Below are 18,907 nucleotides of genomic sequence, written 5' to 3' on the forward strand. Positions count from 1 at the left end.
AGACAGGTATTAAACAGGACACCAGCCAGAGAAACAGGACAGCCAGAGGGTATTAAACAGGACACCAGCCAGAGACAGGTATTAAACAGGACACCAGCCAGAAAGACCGGTATTAAACAGGACACCAGCCAGAGAGACAGGTATTAAACAGGACACCAGCCAGAGAGACAGGTATTAAACAGGACACCAGCCAGAGAGAGATATTATAGTAGAGCAAAATATTAGTACCAGAGATACACAAATCAAACATGTCAAGATACTGTAGGTAACGGAAGCTGCTCTTTCCATGACACACTGACCAAGTGAATCCAGATTAAAGCTATGATCCCTTATTGATGTCACTTGTTAAATCCACTTCAACCAGTGTAGATGAAGGGGAGGAGAGGGGTTAAAGAAGGATTTATAAGCCTTGGGACATACATTGTGTGTGCCATTCAGATGGTGAATGGGCAAGACAAAATATTTAAGTGTCTTTGAATGGGGTATGGTAGTAGGTGTCAGGCGCACCGGTTTGAGTGTCAAGAACTGCATCGCTGCTGGGTTTTTCACGCTCAACAGTTTCTTGTGTGTATCAAGAATGGTCCACCACCACATCCAGCCAACTTGACACAACTGTTGGAAGCATTGGAGTCAACATGGGCCAGCATCCCTGTGGAACGCTTTCGACACTATGTGGAGGCCATGGCCCGACGAATTGACTGATCTGAGGGGTGCAACTCAATATTAGGAAGGTGTTCCTAATGTTTTGTACACTCAGTGTATTTCTTTGCTGTCCATTTTGATGTAATATTTTGAAGTGTTTGCTGTATTAGTTGTGTTTCTGTGGTTTGAAGGATATCTGTCAGGAACATGAAACTTATAATGTTGTACTGAATAGTTTCTTAACTGTGTTTATAACAAACAATGAAACAAAATGTTCAGATGGTAGAAAAATGTTTTATTACATACAACATTAAGGATTTAAAAAAGATTTATAAAAAATTAATTGGCGTGAACAAATATGACATTTATTTTACCGATAAACGTTGATTGCAAAATTTGTATAATACACACTTCAAAAGGACTACTTTTTCCTGAATATATAACAGATTAAATGTTTCTTACAATATAGCAAAAAGCAAGTAAACAAGTACTACTACGATGATCGCATAAACACTAAAAAGTATGTTGACCTTCTGAATAAGTACAGAATACTGTATTGTATAGCTTGACCAGTGATGACCTTGACGTTTGCCCGTTAGCATTAGTACTACTGGCTAATGCGGTCTGTGAACATCGATAATATAACCCCAAAGTACTTGTAGACCGAATGTAACTTTTGATAATGGCTCTCACATTCAAGTTAGCAACTTGAGAACTCCGCTGAGGTAATATGTACTTTACATTGCTAACACACTAAAACGACATGCACAGCACACTTATTTAAAATGACACACAGGGAGCAAAACCTCTTCTCAATTCTCCAAAAGTCTAAAGACATTTTCTGCTTTCCACACATTTTGCATTCAAAATGACACTTTTTTAAATGCACTACACACGGTTCTCTGCATAAGACACAACAATCTGACATAAAGTCACATGTGTACCATTTCAAAACACTGCCATTCAAAATGACACTTTTTTAAATGCACTACACACGGTTCTCTGCATAAGACACAACAATCTGACATAAAGTCACATGTGTACCATTTCAAAACACTGCCATTCAAAATGACACGACATGAGCTAATTGGCCAATACATGTGCCACCTGGCCAAACACCTCAATGGTTCATTGTTACCACTTCAATCAGGAAGTAAGCACCATGAAAAGACCACAGGTGAGCACCTTTTGTTTTACAACAATGGAAGCCGTTGCAGAGAGAGGAAGAGGAAGGGTGAGAATGAGAGGGGGAGGAAGAGTGAGAGGTAGAGGTAGAGCTGGTAGAGGAATTCATGGCCAAAGACAACTTTCAAATGAAATCAGAGCAACCTTAGTTGATCATGTCATCAACCATGCGCTGACAATGCGAGAGGCTGGACAGAGAGTGCAGCCCAACTTGAGACGTTTTACTGTCGCCTGTGTCCTCCGGACATTGAGACTGGAGTACAGGTATGTAACCAACACTTATTTCACACTATGTAGTACACCCCATGTCATAGTGTATCAGTTGGGTGACACCTGTTTACTTCATGAATGGCTGATGTCATACACTAACTGCAGAACATTTCAGCAAACCCACCATTTCTCGTGCAATACCTCCCACCATACTCACCATTTCTGAACCCCATAGAAGAGTTATTTTCGGCACGGCGGTGGAAGGTTTAGGACCGGCAGCCCTTTGTGAGCATGCCTCTTGTGCAGGCTATGGAACAGGTATGTGATGAGATTGATGTGGGTGCGATTCAGGGATGGATAAGGCACTCAAGGCACTTCTTCCCTCGATGTCTGGCAAGGGAAGATATTGCCTGTGATGTGGACGAGGCGTTGTGGCCAGAACCAGCTGTGCGGTTCATATTTTTGTTCAGTCCAATGTAAATATATCTGCTGTGCGTATGTTGCACTGACTTGTTTTGGTGAAAAATTAAATGTTTCAACAGCATGTGTGTGTATCTGCAAATATTTCTGTGAATCTGAAGAATCTTCTAGAATTTGAACTATTATAGTATTATGGCAAAGCATCCTAAAGATGAGAGTGCTTTTCATTATGCCCAACAGTGTGCAGTTGGTTAGACAAACATCTGGGAATATGAATGAAGTGTGCGCCCATTTCGTGCTAATGTTTGATTTTGATATATGAAGTTTGTTGCAGTGCTTCATTTTGCAGTTTGGGTGTGTGGTTTTGTGAATTGTGTTAAGTATTTGGATAAAACCAGCCTAGTTTACAAAATTGTGTTTTAGCAATTGGGAAAAACTAACAATTTAATGATGTAAAAAAACCAACATAATTCTATGTCTAAATACTTTAAAAAAAACTGCAATAATATAGTACAGTCCATATCAATACTATTGGTTGGCCGATGACTCAAACTAAATACTCCGCTGTTCTGTCGTTCGCTACATACTTCAGTCAAACTGACATTAAAAGGAGGGGTGTTGTACAAAACAAAGTCATCAGCGATTGGATCATCTCTGACCAATCAGAGTATCAAAAACCCAATGACACATTTTCTAAATGCCGCTTTATCCACGTGTTCTGGCTCTGGTCCAATCCATCAGTTTCTGGGACCAATCAGAATGGTTAGAAAGTGTTTGCATTCTAGAAATCGTTGGGGAGGTACTCGGATCCAGACTCATTGCGGAGAAGAAACTAATGTCTGTGGGCGTGGCGTAGCATATGGCCAGAGCAAGGAGTCTGGGTAGTCAGGCAAATACATTGGCTCTTCTCTTTTAAATTTGAACTGGTCTGAAAATACAAGAGAAGTCAAAGCAATATGATGGAGAGATAAACAGTTATTTTCACCTAATGCAGATAAAGGAGCAGTCGGTAGCCTAGTGGTTAGAGCGTTGGACTAGTAACCGAAAGGTTGCTGGATCGAATCCCGAGCTGACAAGGTCAAACATCTGCCGTTCTGCCCCTGAACAAGGCAGTTAACCCACTGTTCCCCGGTAGACGGTCATTGTAAATTAGAATTTGTTCTTAACTGACTTGCCTAGTTAAATAAAGGTTATAACAAAAATAAAGGAAGGACAAGGAAGCCCCTTCAGGCTACCTTGGGACCTTGATATTTATGCTAGAAGAGTACACTGAATGTCCACAGGTAGGCACCATATGGCTTTCATTAACAAATAAAAAAAACCTCCTGGCAAAAAAAAAAAAATGGAATGGTTAATTGTGCAACAAATTACTTCTCTCATCGCCTCATGTAACCAAAATACTCCTCATCTTCCTCCTCCTCTTCCTCAGAGGTAGCAGTGTGCGTCTGTGTTATGGCAGGCTCTGTGGCCCAACACTTGGTGTCAGAGGGCAGGAAGGGAGTGGTGGGCTCAGGGGGCTCCCCCAGAGCGCGGGGTTCTGGATCCTTCATCTCCTCATGTCTACCTAGGGTTACAGACAGCAGGTTGACATCCAAGCAGCTCTCCTCCTCCTCCTCCGGATGAAATCCCCCTGTGTCCCTCTCTGCGGAAAGACTGAAGCTCAAGTCCCGTCCCCGTGAGGCACATTGAGCTGGCTCTGTAAGCTGACTGGTTTGTGAGGGTCCAGACGGTGGATGGTTGTTTGATAGAGACATTGAGAGGCCATCAGGTCTGAGCAGAGATTCAGGCTGCTGGTCGCTGGTTATGAAGAGAGGAACGTGAGGGCGGTTGGACTGCGTCTCAGCGGTGGTCTGAGTGTCAGTGGGATATGCCAGCGAGCGTGTGCTTAGACAGGGGTGTAGGAACACCTCTGCTCTAGAGGAAGAGGAGGAAGAGAGGGGGTTATGAGAGGTACGACCAGCAGTGATCCCTCGTGTCTTGTATCCTTGTCCTCCCCCACTGCTTCGCTCTGTCTCTGCCTCGCTTTCTTCCTCACTCTCTGTGTCCTTCCCAGTGCTTCCTGAAAGGGGCGATGGTGGCACGAGAAGCACTAAGGGACATGGTTTCTCATCACAGGGCACTGGGTATAGGCTCTCCTCGTGGTGTTGTATTGAGCTCTGCAGAGGAGAGATAGAGTTAATCTGTGAGGTGAGTAGTCGGACACGTACCACAGAATAAGACCATGGCTACCGAAAATGTTTGTAAATACGTAGATTTAAAAAAAAAAAAAAAAAGTCTTAAATCAACAGAGCGTTGTGCCTCTTTTGACACCATGTCAAAAGAGGCACAACGTGACTAAGGTCACCTCATGAATACTAAAAGCACCGCTGTGGTCAACACTTCATGATAGAACAAATCAAACAGTGAGCAGATGGGAAACAACCTAGCTTTCATTGGCACATTGTTAGCCTGGACTCCCCCACTGTGTGATATGTTAATTCAGCTGTGTGGTTTAAATCAGACCCCCTCCGTGATATGTTAATTCAGCTGTGTGGTTTAAATCAGACCCCCTCCACTGTGTGATATGTTAATTCAGCTGTGTGGTTTAAATCAGACCCCCTCCGTGATGTGTTAATTCAGCTGTGTGGTTTAAATCAGACCCCCTCCGTGATATGTTAATTCAGCTGTGTGGTTTAAATCAGACCCCCCTCCGTGATATGTTAATTCAGCTGTGTGGTTTAAATCAGACCCCCTCCACTGTGTGATATGTTAATTCAGCTGTGTGGTTTAAATCAGAACCCCCCTCCACTGTGTGATATGTTAATTCAGCTGTGTGGTTTAAATCAGACCCCCTCCACTGTGTGATGTGTTAATTCAGCTGTGTGGTTTAAATCAGACCCCCTCCGTGATATGTTAATACAGCTGTGTGGTTTAAATCAGACCCCCTCCACTGTGTGATGTGTTAATTCAGCTGTGTGGTTTAAATCAGACTCCCCCCACCTCCGTGATATGTTAATTCAGCTGTGTGGTTTAAATCAGACCCCCCCTCAACTGTGTGATATGTTAATTCAGCTGTGTGGTTTAAATCAGACCCCCTCCACTGTGTGATATGTTAATTCAGCTGTGTGGTTTAAATCAGACCCCCTCCACTGTGTGATGTGTTAATTCAGCTGTGTGGTTTAAATCAGACCCCCCTCCGTGATATGTTAATACAGCTGTGTGGTTTAAATCAGACCCCCTCCACTGTGTGATGTGTTAATTCAGCTGTGTGGTTTAAATCAGACTCCCCCCACCTCCGTGATATGTTAATTCAGCTGTGTGGTTTAAATCAGACCCCCTCCCCACCTCCACTGTGTGATATGTTAATTCAGCTGTGTGGTTTAAATCAGAACCCCCTCCACTGTGTGATGTGTTAATTCAGCTGTGTGGTTTAAATCAGACCCCCTCCACTGTGTGATATGTTAATTCAGCTGTGTGGTTTAAATCAGACCCCCTCCGTGATGTGTTAATTCAGCTGTGTGGTTTAAATCAGACCCCCCCCGTGATGTGTTAATTCAGCTGTGTGGTTTAAATCAGACCCCCTCCACTGTGTGATGTGTTAATTCAGTTGTGTGGTTTAAATCAGACCCCCTCCACTGTGTGATCTGTTAATTCAGCTGTGTGGTTTAAATCAGACCCCCTCCACTGTGTGATATGTTAATTCAGCTGTGTGGTTTAAATCAGACCCCCTCCACTGTGTGATGTGTTAATTCAGTTGTGTGGTTTAAATCAGACCCCCTCCACTGTGTGATATGTTATTCAGTTGTGTGGTTTAAATCAGACCCCCCCTCCACTGTGTGATATGTTAATTCAGCTGTGTGGTTTAAATCAGACCCCCTCCGTGATGTGTTAATTCAGCTGTGTGGTTTAAATCAGACCCCCTCCGTGATATGTTAATTCAGCTGTGTGGTTTAAATCAGACCCCCTTCCCCACCTCCACTGTGTGATATGTTAATTCAGCTGTGTGGTTTAAATCAGACCCCCTCCACTGTGTGATGTGTTAATTCAGCTGTGTGGTTTAAATCAGACCCCCCCTCCACTGTGTGATGTGTTAATTCAGTTGTGTGGTTTAAATCAGACCCCCTCCACTGTGTGATGTGTTAATTCAGCTGTGTGGTTTAAATCAGACCCCCTCCACTGTGTGATGTGTTAATTCAGCTGTGTGGTTTAAATCAGACCCCCTCCACTGTGTGATATGTTAATTCAGCTGTGTGGTTTAAATCAGACCCCCTCCGTGATGTGTTAATTCAGCTGTGTGGTTTAAATCAGACCCCCTCCGTGATGTGTTAATTCAGCTGTGTGGTTTAAATCAGACCCCCTCCACTGTGTGATGTGTTAATTCAGCTGTGTGGTTTAAATCAGAACCCCCCTCCAGTGTGTGATATGTTAATTCAGTTGTGTGGTTTAAATCAGACCCCCTCCACTGTGTGATATGTTAATTCAGTTGTGTGGTTTAAATCAGACCCCCCCAGTGTGTGATATGTTAATTCAGCTGTGTGGTTTAAATCAGACGCCCCCCCTCCGTGACATGTTAATTCAGCTGTGTGGTTTAAATCAGACCCCCTCCACTGTGTGATGTGTTAATTCAGTTGTGTGGTTTAAATCAGATCCCCACTGTGTGATGTGTTAATTCAGCTGTGTGGTTTAAATCAGACGCCCCTCCACTGTGTGATATGTTAATTCAGCTGTGTGGTTTAAATCAGACCCCCCTCCACTGTGTGATATGTTAATTCAGCTGTGTGGTTTAAATCAGACCCCCCACACTGTGTGATATGTTAATTCAGCTGTGTGGTTTAAATCAGACCCCCCTCCACTGTGTGATGTGTTAATTCAGCTGTGTGGTTTAAATCAGACCCCCTCCACTGTGTGATGTGTTAATTCAGCTGTGTGGTTTAAATCAGACCCCCTCCACTGTGTGATGTGTTAATTCAGCTGTGTGGTTTAAATCAGACCCCCTCCTCCACTGTGTGATATGTTAATTCAGCTGTGTGGTTTAAATCAGACGCCCCCTCCGTGATATGTTAATTCAGCTGTGTGGTTTAAATCAGACCCCCTCCACTGTGTGATGTGTTAATTCAGTTGTGTGGTTTAAATCAGACCCCCTCAACTGTGTGATATGTTAATTCAGCTGTGTGGTTTAAATCAGACCCCCTCCACTGTGTGATATGTTAATTCAGCTGTGTGGTTTAAATCAGACCCCCCTCCACTGTGTGATGTGTTAATTCAGCTGTGTGGTTTAAATCAGACCCCCTCCGTGATATGTTAATACAGCTGTGTGGTTTAAATCAGACCCCCCTCCACTGTGTGATGTGTTAATTCAGCTGTGTGGTTTAAATCAGACTCCCCCACCTCCGTGATATGTTAATTCAGCTGTGTGGTTTAAATCAGACCCCCTCCCCACCTCCACTGTGTGATATGTTAATTCAGCTGTGTGGTTTAAATCAGAACCCCCTCCACTGTGTGATGTGTTAATTCAGCTGTGTGGTTTAAATCAGACCCCCCTCCACTGTGTGATATGTTAATTCAGCTGTGTGGTTTAAATCAGACCCCCTCCGTGATGTGTTAATTCAGCTGTGTGGTTTAAATCAGACCCCCTCCGTGATGTGTTAATTCAGCTGTGTGGTTTAAATCAGACCCCCTCCGTGATGTGTTAATTCAGCTGTGTGGTTTAAATCAGACCCCCCCTCCACTGTGTGATGTGTTAATTCAGCTGTGTGGTTTAAATCAGACCCCCTCCCCCCTCCACTGTGTGATGTGTTAATTCAGCTGTGTGGTTTAAATCAGACCCCCTCCACTGTGTGATGTGTTAATTCAGCTGTGTGGTTTAAATCAGACCCCCTCCACTGTGTGATATGTTAATTCAGCTGTGTGGTTTAAATCAGCTGTGTGTTAATTCAGCTGTTTTAAATCAGACCCCCCTCCACTGTGTGATGTGTTAATTCAGTTGTGTGGTTTAAATCAGACCCCCTCAACTGTGTGATATGTTAATTCAGCTGTGTGGTTTAAATCAGACCCCCCCTCCACTGTGTGATATGTTAATTCAGCTGTGTGGTTTAAATCAGACCCCCTCCACTGTGTGATGTGTTAATTCAGCTGTGTGGTTTAAATCAGACCCCCCCCCCTCCGTGATATGTTAATTCAGCTGTGTGGTTTAAATCAGACCCCCTCCACTGTGTGATGTGTTAATTCAGCTGTGTGGTTTAAATCAGACCCCCCACCACTGTGTGATATGTTAATTCAGCTGTGTGGTTTAAATCAGACCCCCTCCACTGTGTGATATGTAAATTCAGCTGTGTGGTTTAAATCCCCCCCCCCGTCCACTGTGTGATGTGTTAATTCAGCTGTGTGGTTTAAATCAGACCCCCCTCCACTGTGTGATATGTTATTCAGTTGTGTGGTTTAAATCAGACCCCCTCCACTGTGTGATATGTTAATTCAGCTGTGTGGTTTAAATCAGACCCCCCCCTCCGTGATGTGTTAATTCAGCTGTGTGGTTTAAATCAGACCCCCCTCCGTGATATGTTAATTCAGCTGTGTGGTTTAAATCAGACCCCCCCTTCCCCACCTCCACTGTGTGATATGTTAATTCAGCTGTGTGGTTTAAATCAGACCCCCTCCACTGTGTGATGTGTTAATTCAGCTGTGTGGTTTAAATCAGACCCCCTCCAGTGTGTGATATGTTAATTCAGTTGTGTGGTTTAAATCAGACCCCCCTCCACTGTGTGATATGTTAATTCAGTTGTGTGGTTTAAATCAGACCCCCCCTCCAGTGTGATATGTTAATTCAGCTGTGTGGTTTAAATCAGACCCCCTCCACTGTGTGATGTGTTAATTCAGCTGTGTGGTTTAAATCAGACCCCCTCCACTGTGTGATGTGTTAATTCAGCTGTGTGGTTTAAATCAGACCCCCTCCACTGTGTGATGTGTTAATTCAGCTGTGTGGTTTAAATCAGACCCCCCTCCGTGATATGTTAATTCAGCTGTGTGGTTTAAATCAGACCCCCTCCACTGTGTGATATGTTAATTCAGCTGTGTGGTTTAAATCAGACCCCCCTCCACTGTGTGATGTGTTAATTCAGCTGTGTGGTTTAAATCAGACCCCCCTCCACTGTGTGATGTGTTAATTCAGCTGTGTGGTTTAAATCAGACCCCCCTCCACTGTGTGATGTGTTAATTCAGCTGTGTGGTTTAAATCAGACCCCCTCCACTGTGTGATATGTTAATTCAGCTGTGTGGTTTAAATCAGACCCCCTCCACTCCGTGATATGTTAATTCAGCTGTGTGGTTTAAATCAGACCCCCTCCACTGTGTGATGTGTTAATTCAGTTGTGTGGTTTAAATCAGACCCCCACTCCACTGTGTGATATGTTAATTCAGCTGTGTGGTTTAAATCAGACCCCCCCCCCACTGTGTGATATGTTAATTCAGCTGTGTGGTTTAAATCAGACCCCCCTCCACTGTGTGATGTGTTAATTCAGCTGTGTGGTTTAAATCAGACCCCCCTCCGTGATATGTTAATTCAGCTGTGTGGTTTAAATCAGACCCCCCTCCACTGTGTGATGTGTTAATTCAGCTGTGTGGTTTAAATCAGACCCCCACCCACTGTGTGATATGTTAATTCAGCTGTGTGGTTTAAATCAGACCCCCCTCCACTGTGTGATATGTTAATTCAGCTGTGTGGTTTAAATCAGACCCCCTCCACTGTGTGATATGTTAATTCAGCTGTGTGGTTTAAATCAGACCCCCTCCACTGTGTGATGTGTTAATTCAGCTGTGTGGTTTAAATCAGACCCCCCCTCCGTGATATGTTAATACAGCTGTGTGGTTTAAATCAGACCCCCTCCACTGTGTGATGTGTTAATTCAGCTGTGTGGTTTAAATCAGACTCCCCCACTGTGTGATATGTTAATTCAGCTGTGTGGTTTAAATCAGACCCCCTCCCCTGTGTGATATGTTAATTCAGCTGTGTGGTTTAAATCAGAACCCCCCTCCACTGTGTGATGTGTTAATTCAGCTGTGTGGTTTAAATCAGACCCCCCCTCCACTGTGTGATATGTTAATTCAGCTGTGTGGTTTAAATCAGACCCCCCTGTGATGTGTTAATTCAGCTGTTGGTTTAAATCAGCTGTGATGTGTTAATTCAGCTGTGTGGTTTAAATCAGACCCCCTCCACTGTGTGATGTGTTAATTCAGCTGTGTGGTTTAAATCAGACCCCCTCCACTGTGTGATAATTCAGCTGTGTGGTTTAAATCAGACCCCCCCCTCCACTGTGTGATATGTTAATTCAGCTGTGTGGTTTAAATCAGACCCCCTCCACTGTGTGATGTGTTAATTCAGCTGTGTGGTTTAAATCAGACCCCCCCTCCACTGTGTGATATGTTAATTCAGCTGTGTGGTTTAAATCAGACCCCCCTCCACTGTGTGATATGTTAATTCAGCTGTGTGGTTTAAATCAGACCCCCCTCCACTCCGTGATATGTTAATTCAGCTGTGTGGTTTAAATCAGACCCCCCTCCACTGTGTGATATGTTAATTCAGCTGTGTGGTTTAAATCAGACCCCCCCCCTCCACTGTGTGATATGTTAATTCAGCTGTGTGGTTTAAATCAGACCCCCTCCACTGTGTGATGTGTTAATTCAGCTGTGTGGTTTAAATCAGACCCCCTCCAGCTGTGTGGTTTAAATGTGTGTGATGTGTTAATTCAGCTGTGTGGTTTAAATCAGACTCCCCCCACCTCCGTGATATGTTAATTCAGCTGTGTGGTTTAAATCAGACCCCCCTCAACTGTGTGATATGTTAATTCAGCTGTGTGGTTTAAATCAGACCCCCTCCACTGTGTGATATGTTAATTCAGCTGTGTGGTTTAAATCAGACCCCCTCCACTGTGTGATGTGTTAATTCAGCTGTGTGGTTTAAATCAGACCCCCTCCGTGATATGTTAATTCAGCTGTGTGGTTTAAATCAGACCCCCTCCACTGTGTGATGTGTTAATTCAGCTGTGTGGTTTAAATCAGACTCCCCCACCTCCGTGATATGTTAATTCAGCTGTGTGGTTTAAATCAGACCCCCTCCCCCACCTCCACTGTGTGATATGTTAATTCAGCTGTGTGGTTTAAATCAGAACCCCCTCCACTGTGTGATGTGTTAATTCAGCTGTGTGGTTTAAATCAGACCCCCCCTCCACTGTGTGATATGTTAATTCAGCTGTGTGGTTTAAATCAGACCCCCTCCGTGATGTGTTAATTCAGCTGTGTGGTTTAAATCAGACCCCCTCCGTGATGTGTTAATTCAGCTGTGTGGTTTAAATCAGACCCCCTCCACTGTGTGATGTGTTAATTCAGCTGTGTGGTTTAAATCAGACCCCCTCCACTGTGTGATCTGTTAATTCAGCTGTGTGGTTTAAATCAGACCCCCTCCACTGTGTGATATGTTAATTCAGCTGTGTGGTTTAAATCAGACCCCCCTCCACTGTGTGATGTGTTAATTCAGTTGTGTGGTTTAAATCAGACCCCCCTCCACTGTGTGATATGTTATTCAGTTGTGTGGTTTAAATCAGACCCCCCTCCACTGTGTGATATGTTAATTCAGCTGTGTGGTTTAAATCAGACCCCCTCCGTGATGTGTTAATTCAGCTGTGTGGTTTAAATCAGACCCCCTCCGTGATATGTTAATTCAGCTGTGTGTGGTTTAAATCAGACCCCCCTTCCCCACCTCCACTGTGTGATATGTTAATTCAGCTGTGTGGTTTAAATCAGACCCCCCTCCTCCACTGTGTGATGTGTTAATTCAGCTGTGTGGTTTAAATCAGACCCCCTCCACTGTGTGATGTGTTAATTCAGTTGTGTGGTTTAAATCAGACCCCCTCCACTGTGTGATGTGTTAATTCAGCTGTGTGGTTTAAATCAGACCCCCTCCACTGTGTGATGTGTTAATTCAGCTGTGTGGTTTAAATCAGACCCCCCTCCACTGTGTGATATGTTAATTCAGCTGTGTGGTTTAAATCAGACCCCCCTCCGTGATGTGTTAATTCAGCTGTGTGGTTTAAATCAGACCCCCTCCGTGATGTGTTAATTCAGCTGTGTGGTTTAAATCAGACCCCCTCCACTGTGTGATGTGTTAATTCAGCTGTGTGGTTTAAATCAGAACCCCCCTCCAGTGTGTGATATGTTAATTCAGTTGTGTGGTTTAAATCAGACCCCCCTCCACTGTGTGATATGTTAATTCAGTTGTGTGGTTTAAATCAGACCCCCTCCAGTGTGTGATATGTTAATTCAGCTGTGTGGTTTAAATCAGACGCCCCCTCCGTGACATGTTAATTCAGCTGTGTGGTTTAAATCAGACCCCCCTCCACTGTGTGATGTGTTAATTCAGTTGTGTGGTTTAAATCAGATCCCCCCCCACTGTGTGATGTGTTAATTCAGCTGTGTGGTTTAAATCAGACCCCCCCTCCACTGTGTGATGTGTTAATTCAGCTGTGTGGTTTAAATCAGACCCCCCCCACTGTGATATGTTAATTCAGCTGTGTGGTTTAAATCAGACCCCCTCCACTGTGTGATATGTTAATTCAGCTGTGTGGTTTAAATCAGACCCCCTCCACTGTGTGATGTGTTAATTCAGCTGTGTGGTTTAAATCAGACCCCCCTCCACTGTGTGATGTGTTAATTCAGCTGTGTGGTTTAAATCAGACCCCCCTCCACTGTGTGATGTGTTAATTCAGCTGTGTGGTTTAAATCAGACCCCCTCCTCCACTGTGTGATATGTTAATTCAGCTGTGTGGTTTAAATCAGACGCCCCCTCCGTGATATGTTAATTCAGCTGTGTGGTTTAAATCAGACCCCCCTCCACTGTGTGATGTGTTAATTCAGTTGTGTGGTTTAAATCAGACCCCCCCAACTGTGTGATATGTTAATTCAGCTGTGTGGTTTAAATCAGACCCCCCCTCCACTGTGTGATATGTTAATTCAGCTGTGTGGTTTAAATCAGACCCCCTCCACTGTGTGATGTGTTAATTCAGCTGTGTGGTTTAAATCAGACCCCCTCCGTGATATGTTAATACAGCTGTGTGGTTTAAATCAGACCCCCCTCCACTGTGTGATGTGTTAATTCAGCTGTGTGGTTTAAATCAGACTCCCCACCTCCGTGATATGTTAATTCAGCTGTGTGGTTTAAATCAGACCCCCCTCCCCACCTCCACTGTGTGATATGTTAATTCAGCTGTGTGGTTTAAATCAGAACCCCTCCACTGTGTGATGTGTTAATTCAGCTGTGTGGTTTAAATCAGACCCCCTCCACTGTGTGATATGTTAATTCAGCTGTGTGGTTTAAATCAGACCCCCTCCGTGATGTGTTAATTCAGCTGTGTGGTTTAAATCAGACCCCCTCCGTGATGTGTTAATTCAGCTGTGTGGTTTAAATCCCCCCCACTCCGTGATATGTTAATTCAGCTGTGTGGTTTAAATCAGACCCCCTCCACTGTGTGATGTGTTAATTCAGCTGTGTGGTTTAAATCAGACCCCCCCCCCTCCACTGTGTGATGTGTTAATTCAGCTGTGTGGTTTAAATCAGACCCCCCTCCACTGTGTGATGTGTTAATTCAGCTGTGTGGTTTAAATCAGACCCCCTCCACTGTGTGATATGTTAATTCAGCTGTGTGGTTTAAATCAGACCCCCCCACTCCGTGATATGTTAATTCAGCTGTGTGGTTTAAATCAGACCCCCTCCCACTGTGTGATGTGTTAATTCAGTTGTGTGGTTTAAATCAGACCCCCCTCCACTGTGTGATATGTTAATTCAGCTGTGTGGTTTAAATCAGACCCCCCCCCACTGTGTGATATGTTAATTCAGCTGTGTGGTTTAAATCAGACCCCCCTCCACTGTGTGATGTGTTAATTCAGCTGTGTGGTTTAAATCAGACCCCCTCCGTGATATGTTTAAAATCAGACCCCCCTCCACTGTGTGATGTGTTAATTCAGTTGTGTGGTTTAAATCAGACCCCCCTCCGTGATATGTTAATTCAGCTGTGTGGTTTAAATCAGACCCCCTCCACTGTGTGATATGTTAATTCAGCTGTGTGGTTTAAATCAGACCCCCCTCCGTGATGTGTTAATTCAGCTGTGTGGTTTAAATCAGACCCCCTCCGTGATAATTCAGCTGTGTGGTTTAAATCAGACCCCCCTCCACTGTGTGATATGTTATTCAGTTGTGTGGTTTAAATCAGACCCCCCTCCACTGTGTGATATGTTAATTCAGCTGTGTGGTTTAAATCAGACCCCCTCCGTGATGTGTTAATTCAGCTGTGTGGTTTAAATCAGACCCCCTCCGTGATATGTTAATTCAGCTGTGTGGTTTAAATCAGACCCCCTTCCCCACCTCCACTGTGTGATATGTTAATTCAGCTGTGTGGTTTAAATCAGACCCCCCTCCACTGTGTGATGTGTTAATTCAGCTGTGTGGTTTAAATCAGACCCCCTCCACTGTGTGATATGTTAATTCAGTTGTGTGGTTTAAATCAGACCCCCCTCCACTGTGTGATATGTTAATTCAGTTGTGTGGTTTAAATCAGACCCCCTCCAGTGTGTGATATGTTAATTCAGCTGTGTGGTTTAAATCAGACCCCCTCCACTGTGTGATGTGTTAATTCAGCTGTGTGGTTTAAATCAGACCCCCCTCCACTGTGTGATGTGTTAATTCAGCTGTGTGGTTTAAATCAGACCCCCCTCCACTGTGTGATGTGTTAATTCAGCTGTGTGGTTTAAATCAGACGGTGATATGTTAATTCAGCTGTGTGGTTTAAATCAGACCCCCTCCACTGTGTGATATGTTAATTCAGCTGTGTGGTTTAAATCAGACCCCCTCCACTGTGTGATGTGTTAATTCAGCTGTGTGGTTTAAATCAGACCCCCTCCACTGTGTGATGTGTTAATTCAGCTGTGTGGTTTAAATCAGACCCCCCACTGTGTGATGTGTTAATTCAGCTGTGTGGTTTAAATCAGACCCCCCCTCCACTGTGTGATGTTAATTCAGCTGTGTGGTTTAAATCAGACGCCCCCCGTGATATGTTAATTCAGCTGTGTGGTTTAAATCAGACCCCCCTCCACTGTGTGATGTGTTAATTCAGCTGTGTGGTTTAAATCAGACCCCCCCTCAACTGTGTGATATGTTAATTCAGCTGTGTGGTTTAAATCAGACCCCCTCCACTGTGTGATATGTTAATTCAGCTGTGTGGTTTAAATCAGACCCCCTCCACTGTGTGATGTGTTAATTCAGCTGTGTGGTTTAAATCAGACCCCCTCCACCGTGTGATATGTTAATTCAGCTGTGTGGTTTAAATCAGACCCCCTCCACTGTGTGATGTGTTAATTCAGCTGTTGGTTTAAATCAGACTCAGTGATATGTTAATTCAGCTGTGTGGTTTAAATCAGACCCCCCTCCACTGTGTGATATGTTAATTCAGCTGTGTGGTTTAAATCAGACCCCCCTCCACTGTGTGATATGTTATGTGTGTGGTTTAATTCAGCTGTGTGGTTTAAATCAGACCCCCCTCCACTGTGTGATGTGTTAATTCAGCTGTGTGGTTTAAATCAGACCCCCCCTCCACTCCGTGATATGTTAATTCAGCTGTGTGGTTTAAATCAGACCCCCTCCACTGTGTGATATGTTAATTCAGCTGTGTGGTTTAAATCAGACCCCCCTCCACTGTGTGATGTGTTAATTCAGCTGTGTGGTTTAAATCAGACCCCCTCCACTGTGTGATATGTTAATTCAGCTGTGTGGTTTAAATCAGACCCCCTCCGTGATGTGTTAATTCAGCTGTGTGGTTTAAATCAGACCCCCTCCGTGATGTGTTAATTCAGCTGTGTGGTTTAAATCAGACCCCCCCCCCTCCACTGTGTGATATGTTAATTCAGCTGTGTGGTTTAAATCAGACCCCCTCCACTGTGTGATATGTTAATTCAGCTGTGTGGTTTAAATCAGACCCCCTCCACTGTGTGATATGTTAATTCAGCTGTGTGGTTTAAATCAGACCCCCCCTCCACTGTGTGATGTGTTAATTCAGCTGTGTGGTTTAAATCAGACCCCCCTCCACTGTGTGATATGTTAATTCAGCTGTGTGGTTTAAATCAGACCCCCTCCACTGTGTGATATGTTAATTCAGCTGTGTGGTTTAAATCAGACCCCCCTTCCCCACCTCCACTGTGTGATATGTTAATTCAGCTGTGTGGTTTAAATCAGACCCCCCCTCCACTGTGTGATGTGTTAATTCAGCTGTGTGGTTTAAATCAGACCCCCCTCCACTGTGTGATGTGTTAATTCAGCTGTGTGGTTTAAATCAGACCCCCTCCGTGATGTGTTAATTCAGCTGTGTGGTTTAAATCAGACCCCCTCCACTGTGTGATATGTTAATTCAGCTGTGTGGTTTAAATCAGACCCCCCCCTCCACTGTGTGATATGTTAATTCAGCTGTGTGGTTTAAATCAGACCCCCCTCCGTGATGTGTTAATTCAGCTGTGTGATATATGTTAATTCAGCTGTGTGGTTTAAATCAGACCCCCCCACCCCACCTCCACTGTGTGATATGTTAATTCAGCTGTGTGGTTTAAATCAGACCCCCTCCACTGTGTGATGTGTTAATTCAGCTGTGTGGTTTAAATCAGACCCCCCCCTCCACTGTGTGATATGTTAATTCAGCTGTGTGGTTTAAATCAGACCCCCCCTCCACTGTGTGATATGTTAATTCAGCTGTGTGGTTTAAATCAGACCCCCTCCACTGTGTGATATGTTAATTCAGCTGTGTGGTTTAAATCAGACCCCCCTCCACTGTGTGATGTGTTAATTCAGTTGTGTGGTTTAAATCAGACCCCCCTCCACTGTGTGATGTGTTAATTCAGCTGTGTGGTTTAAATCAGACCCCCCTCCACTGTGTGATGTGTTAATTCAGCTGTGTGGTTTAAATCAGACCCCCCCTCCACTGTGTGATATGTTAATTCAGCTGTGTGGTTTAAATCAGACCCCCTCCACTGTGTGATATGTTAATTCAGCTGTGTGGTTTAAATCAGACCCCCCTCCACTGTGTGATGTGTTAATTCAGCTGTGTGGTTTAAATCAGACCCCCTCCACTGTGTGATGTGTTAATTCAGCTGTGTGGTTTAAATCAGACCCCCTCCACTGTGTGATGTGTTAATTCAGCTGTGTGGTTTAAATCAGACCCCCCCTCCACTGTGTGATATGTTAATTCAGCTGTGTGGTTTAAATCAGACGCCCCCCTCCGTGATATGTTAATTCAGCTGTGTGGTTTAAATCAGACCCCCTCCACTGTGTGATGTGTTAATTCAGTTGTGTGGTTTAAATCAGACCCCCTCAACTGTGTGATATGTTAATTCAGCTGTGTGGTTTAAATCAGACCCCCCCTCCACTGTGTGATATGTTAATTCAGCTGTGTGGTTTAAATCAGACCCCCTCCACTGTGTGATGTGTTAATTCAGCTGTGTGGTTTAAATCAGACCCCCTCCGTGATATGTTAATTCAGCTGTGTGGTTTAAATCAGACCCCCCCTCCACTGTGTGATGTGTTAATTCAGCTGTGTGGTTTAAATCAGACCCCCTCTCCAATTCAGCTGTGTGGTTTAAATCAGACCCCCCTCAACTGTGTTAATTCAGCTGTGTGGTTTAAATCAGACCCCCTCCACTGTGTGATATGTTAATTCAGCTGTGTGGTTTAAATCAGACCCCCTCCACTGTGTGATGTGTTAATTCAGCTGTGTGGTTTAAATCAGACCCCCTCCGTGATATGTTAATACAGCTGTGTGGTTTAAATCAGACCCCCCCACTGTGTGATGTGTTAATTCAGCTGTGTGGTTTAAATCAGACCCCCCCACCTCCGTGATATGTTAATTCAGCTGTGTGGTTTAAATCAGACCCCCCCTCCCCACCTCCACTGTGTGATATGTTAATTCAGCTGTGTGGTTTAAATCAGAACCCCCTCCCACTGTGTGATGTGTTAATTCAGCTGTGTGGTTTAAATCAGACCCCCTCCACTGTGTGATATGTTAATTCAGCTGTGTGGTTTAAATCAGACCCCCTCCGTGATGTGTTAATTCAGCTGTGTGGTTTAAATCAGACCCCCCACCGTGATGTGTTAATTCAGCTGTGTGGTTTAAATCAGACCCCCCCCCTCCACTGTGTGATGTGTTAATTCAGCTGTGTGGTTTAAATCAGACCCCCCTCCACTGTGTGATGTGTTAATTCAGCTGTGTGGTTTAAATCAGACCCCCTCCACTGTGTGATATGTTAATTCAGCTGTGTGGTTTAAATCAGTCCACTGTGTGATGTGTTAATTCAGCTGTGTGGTTTAAATCAGACCCCCTCCACTGTGTGATATGTTAATTCAGCTGTGTGGTTTAAATCAGACCCCCCCTCCACTGTGTGATATGTT

General features: G+C 44.2%; 1 protein-coding gene across 1 annotated transcript in view; it reads right to left on the bottom strand.

Moving 5' to 3' along the window:
• Positions 1-916: 916 nt before the first annotated feature.
• The window catches only part of LOC112243175, a 59,452-nt gene continuing 41,461 nt past the window's right edge, over positions 917-18,907 (bottom strand). The window contains exon 8 of the mRNA XM_024411014.2: positions 917-4,613. Coding sequence (XP_024266782.1) covers positions 3,834-4,613 — 780 coding nt within the window. The 3' untranslated portion in view covers positions 917-3,833. The remainder of the gene's footprint in view (positions 4,614-18,907) is intronic.

This window comes from Oncorhynchus tshawytscha, linkage group LG03 (genome assembly GCF_018296145.1).
Source record: "Oncorhynchus tshawytscha isolate Ot180627B linkage group LG03, Otsh_v2.0, whole genome shotgun sequence".
NCBI classification, from domain to species: domain Eukaryota; kingdom Metazoa; phylum Chordata; class Actinopteri; order Salmoniformes; family Salmonidae; genus Oncorhynchus; species Oncorhynchus tshawytscha.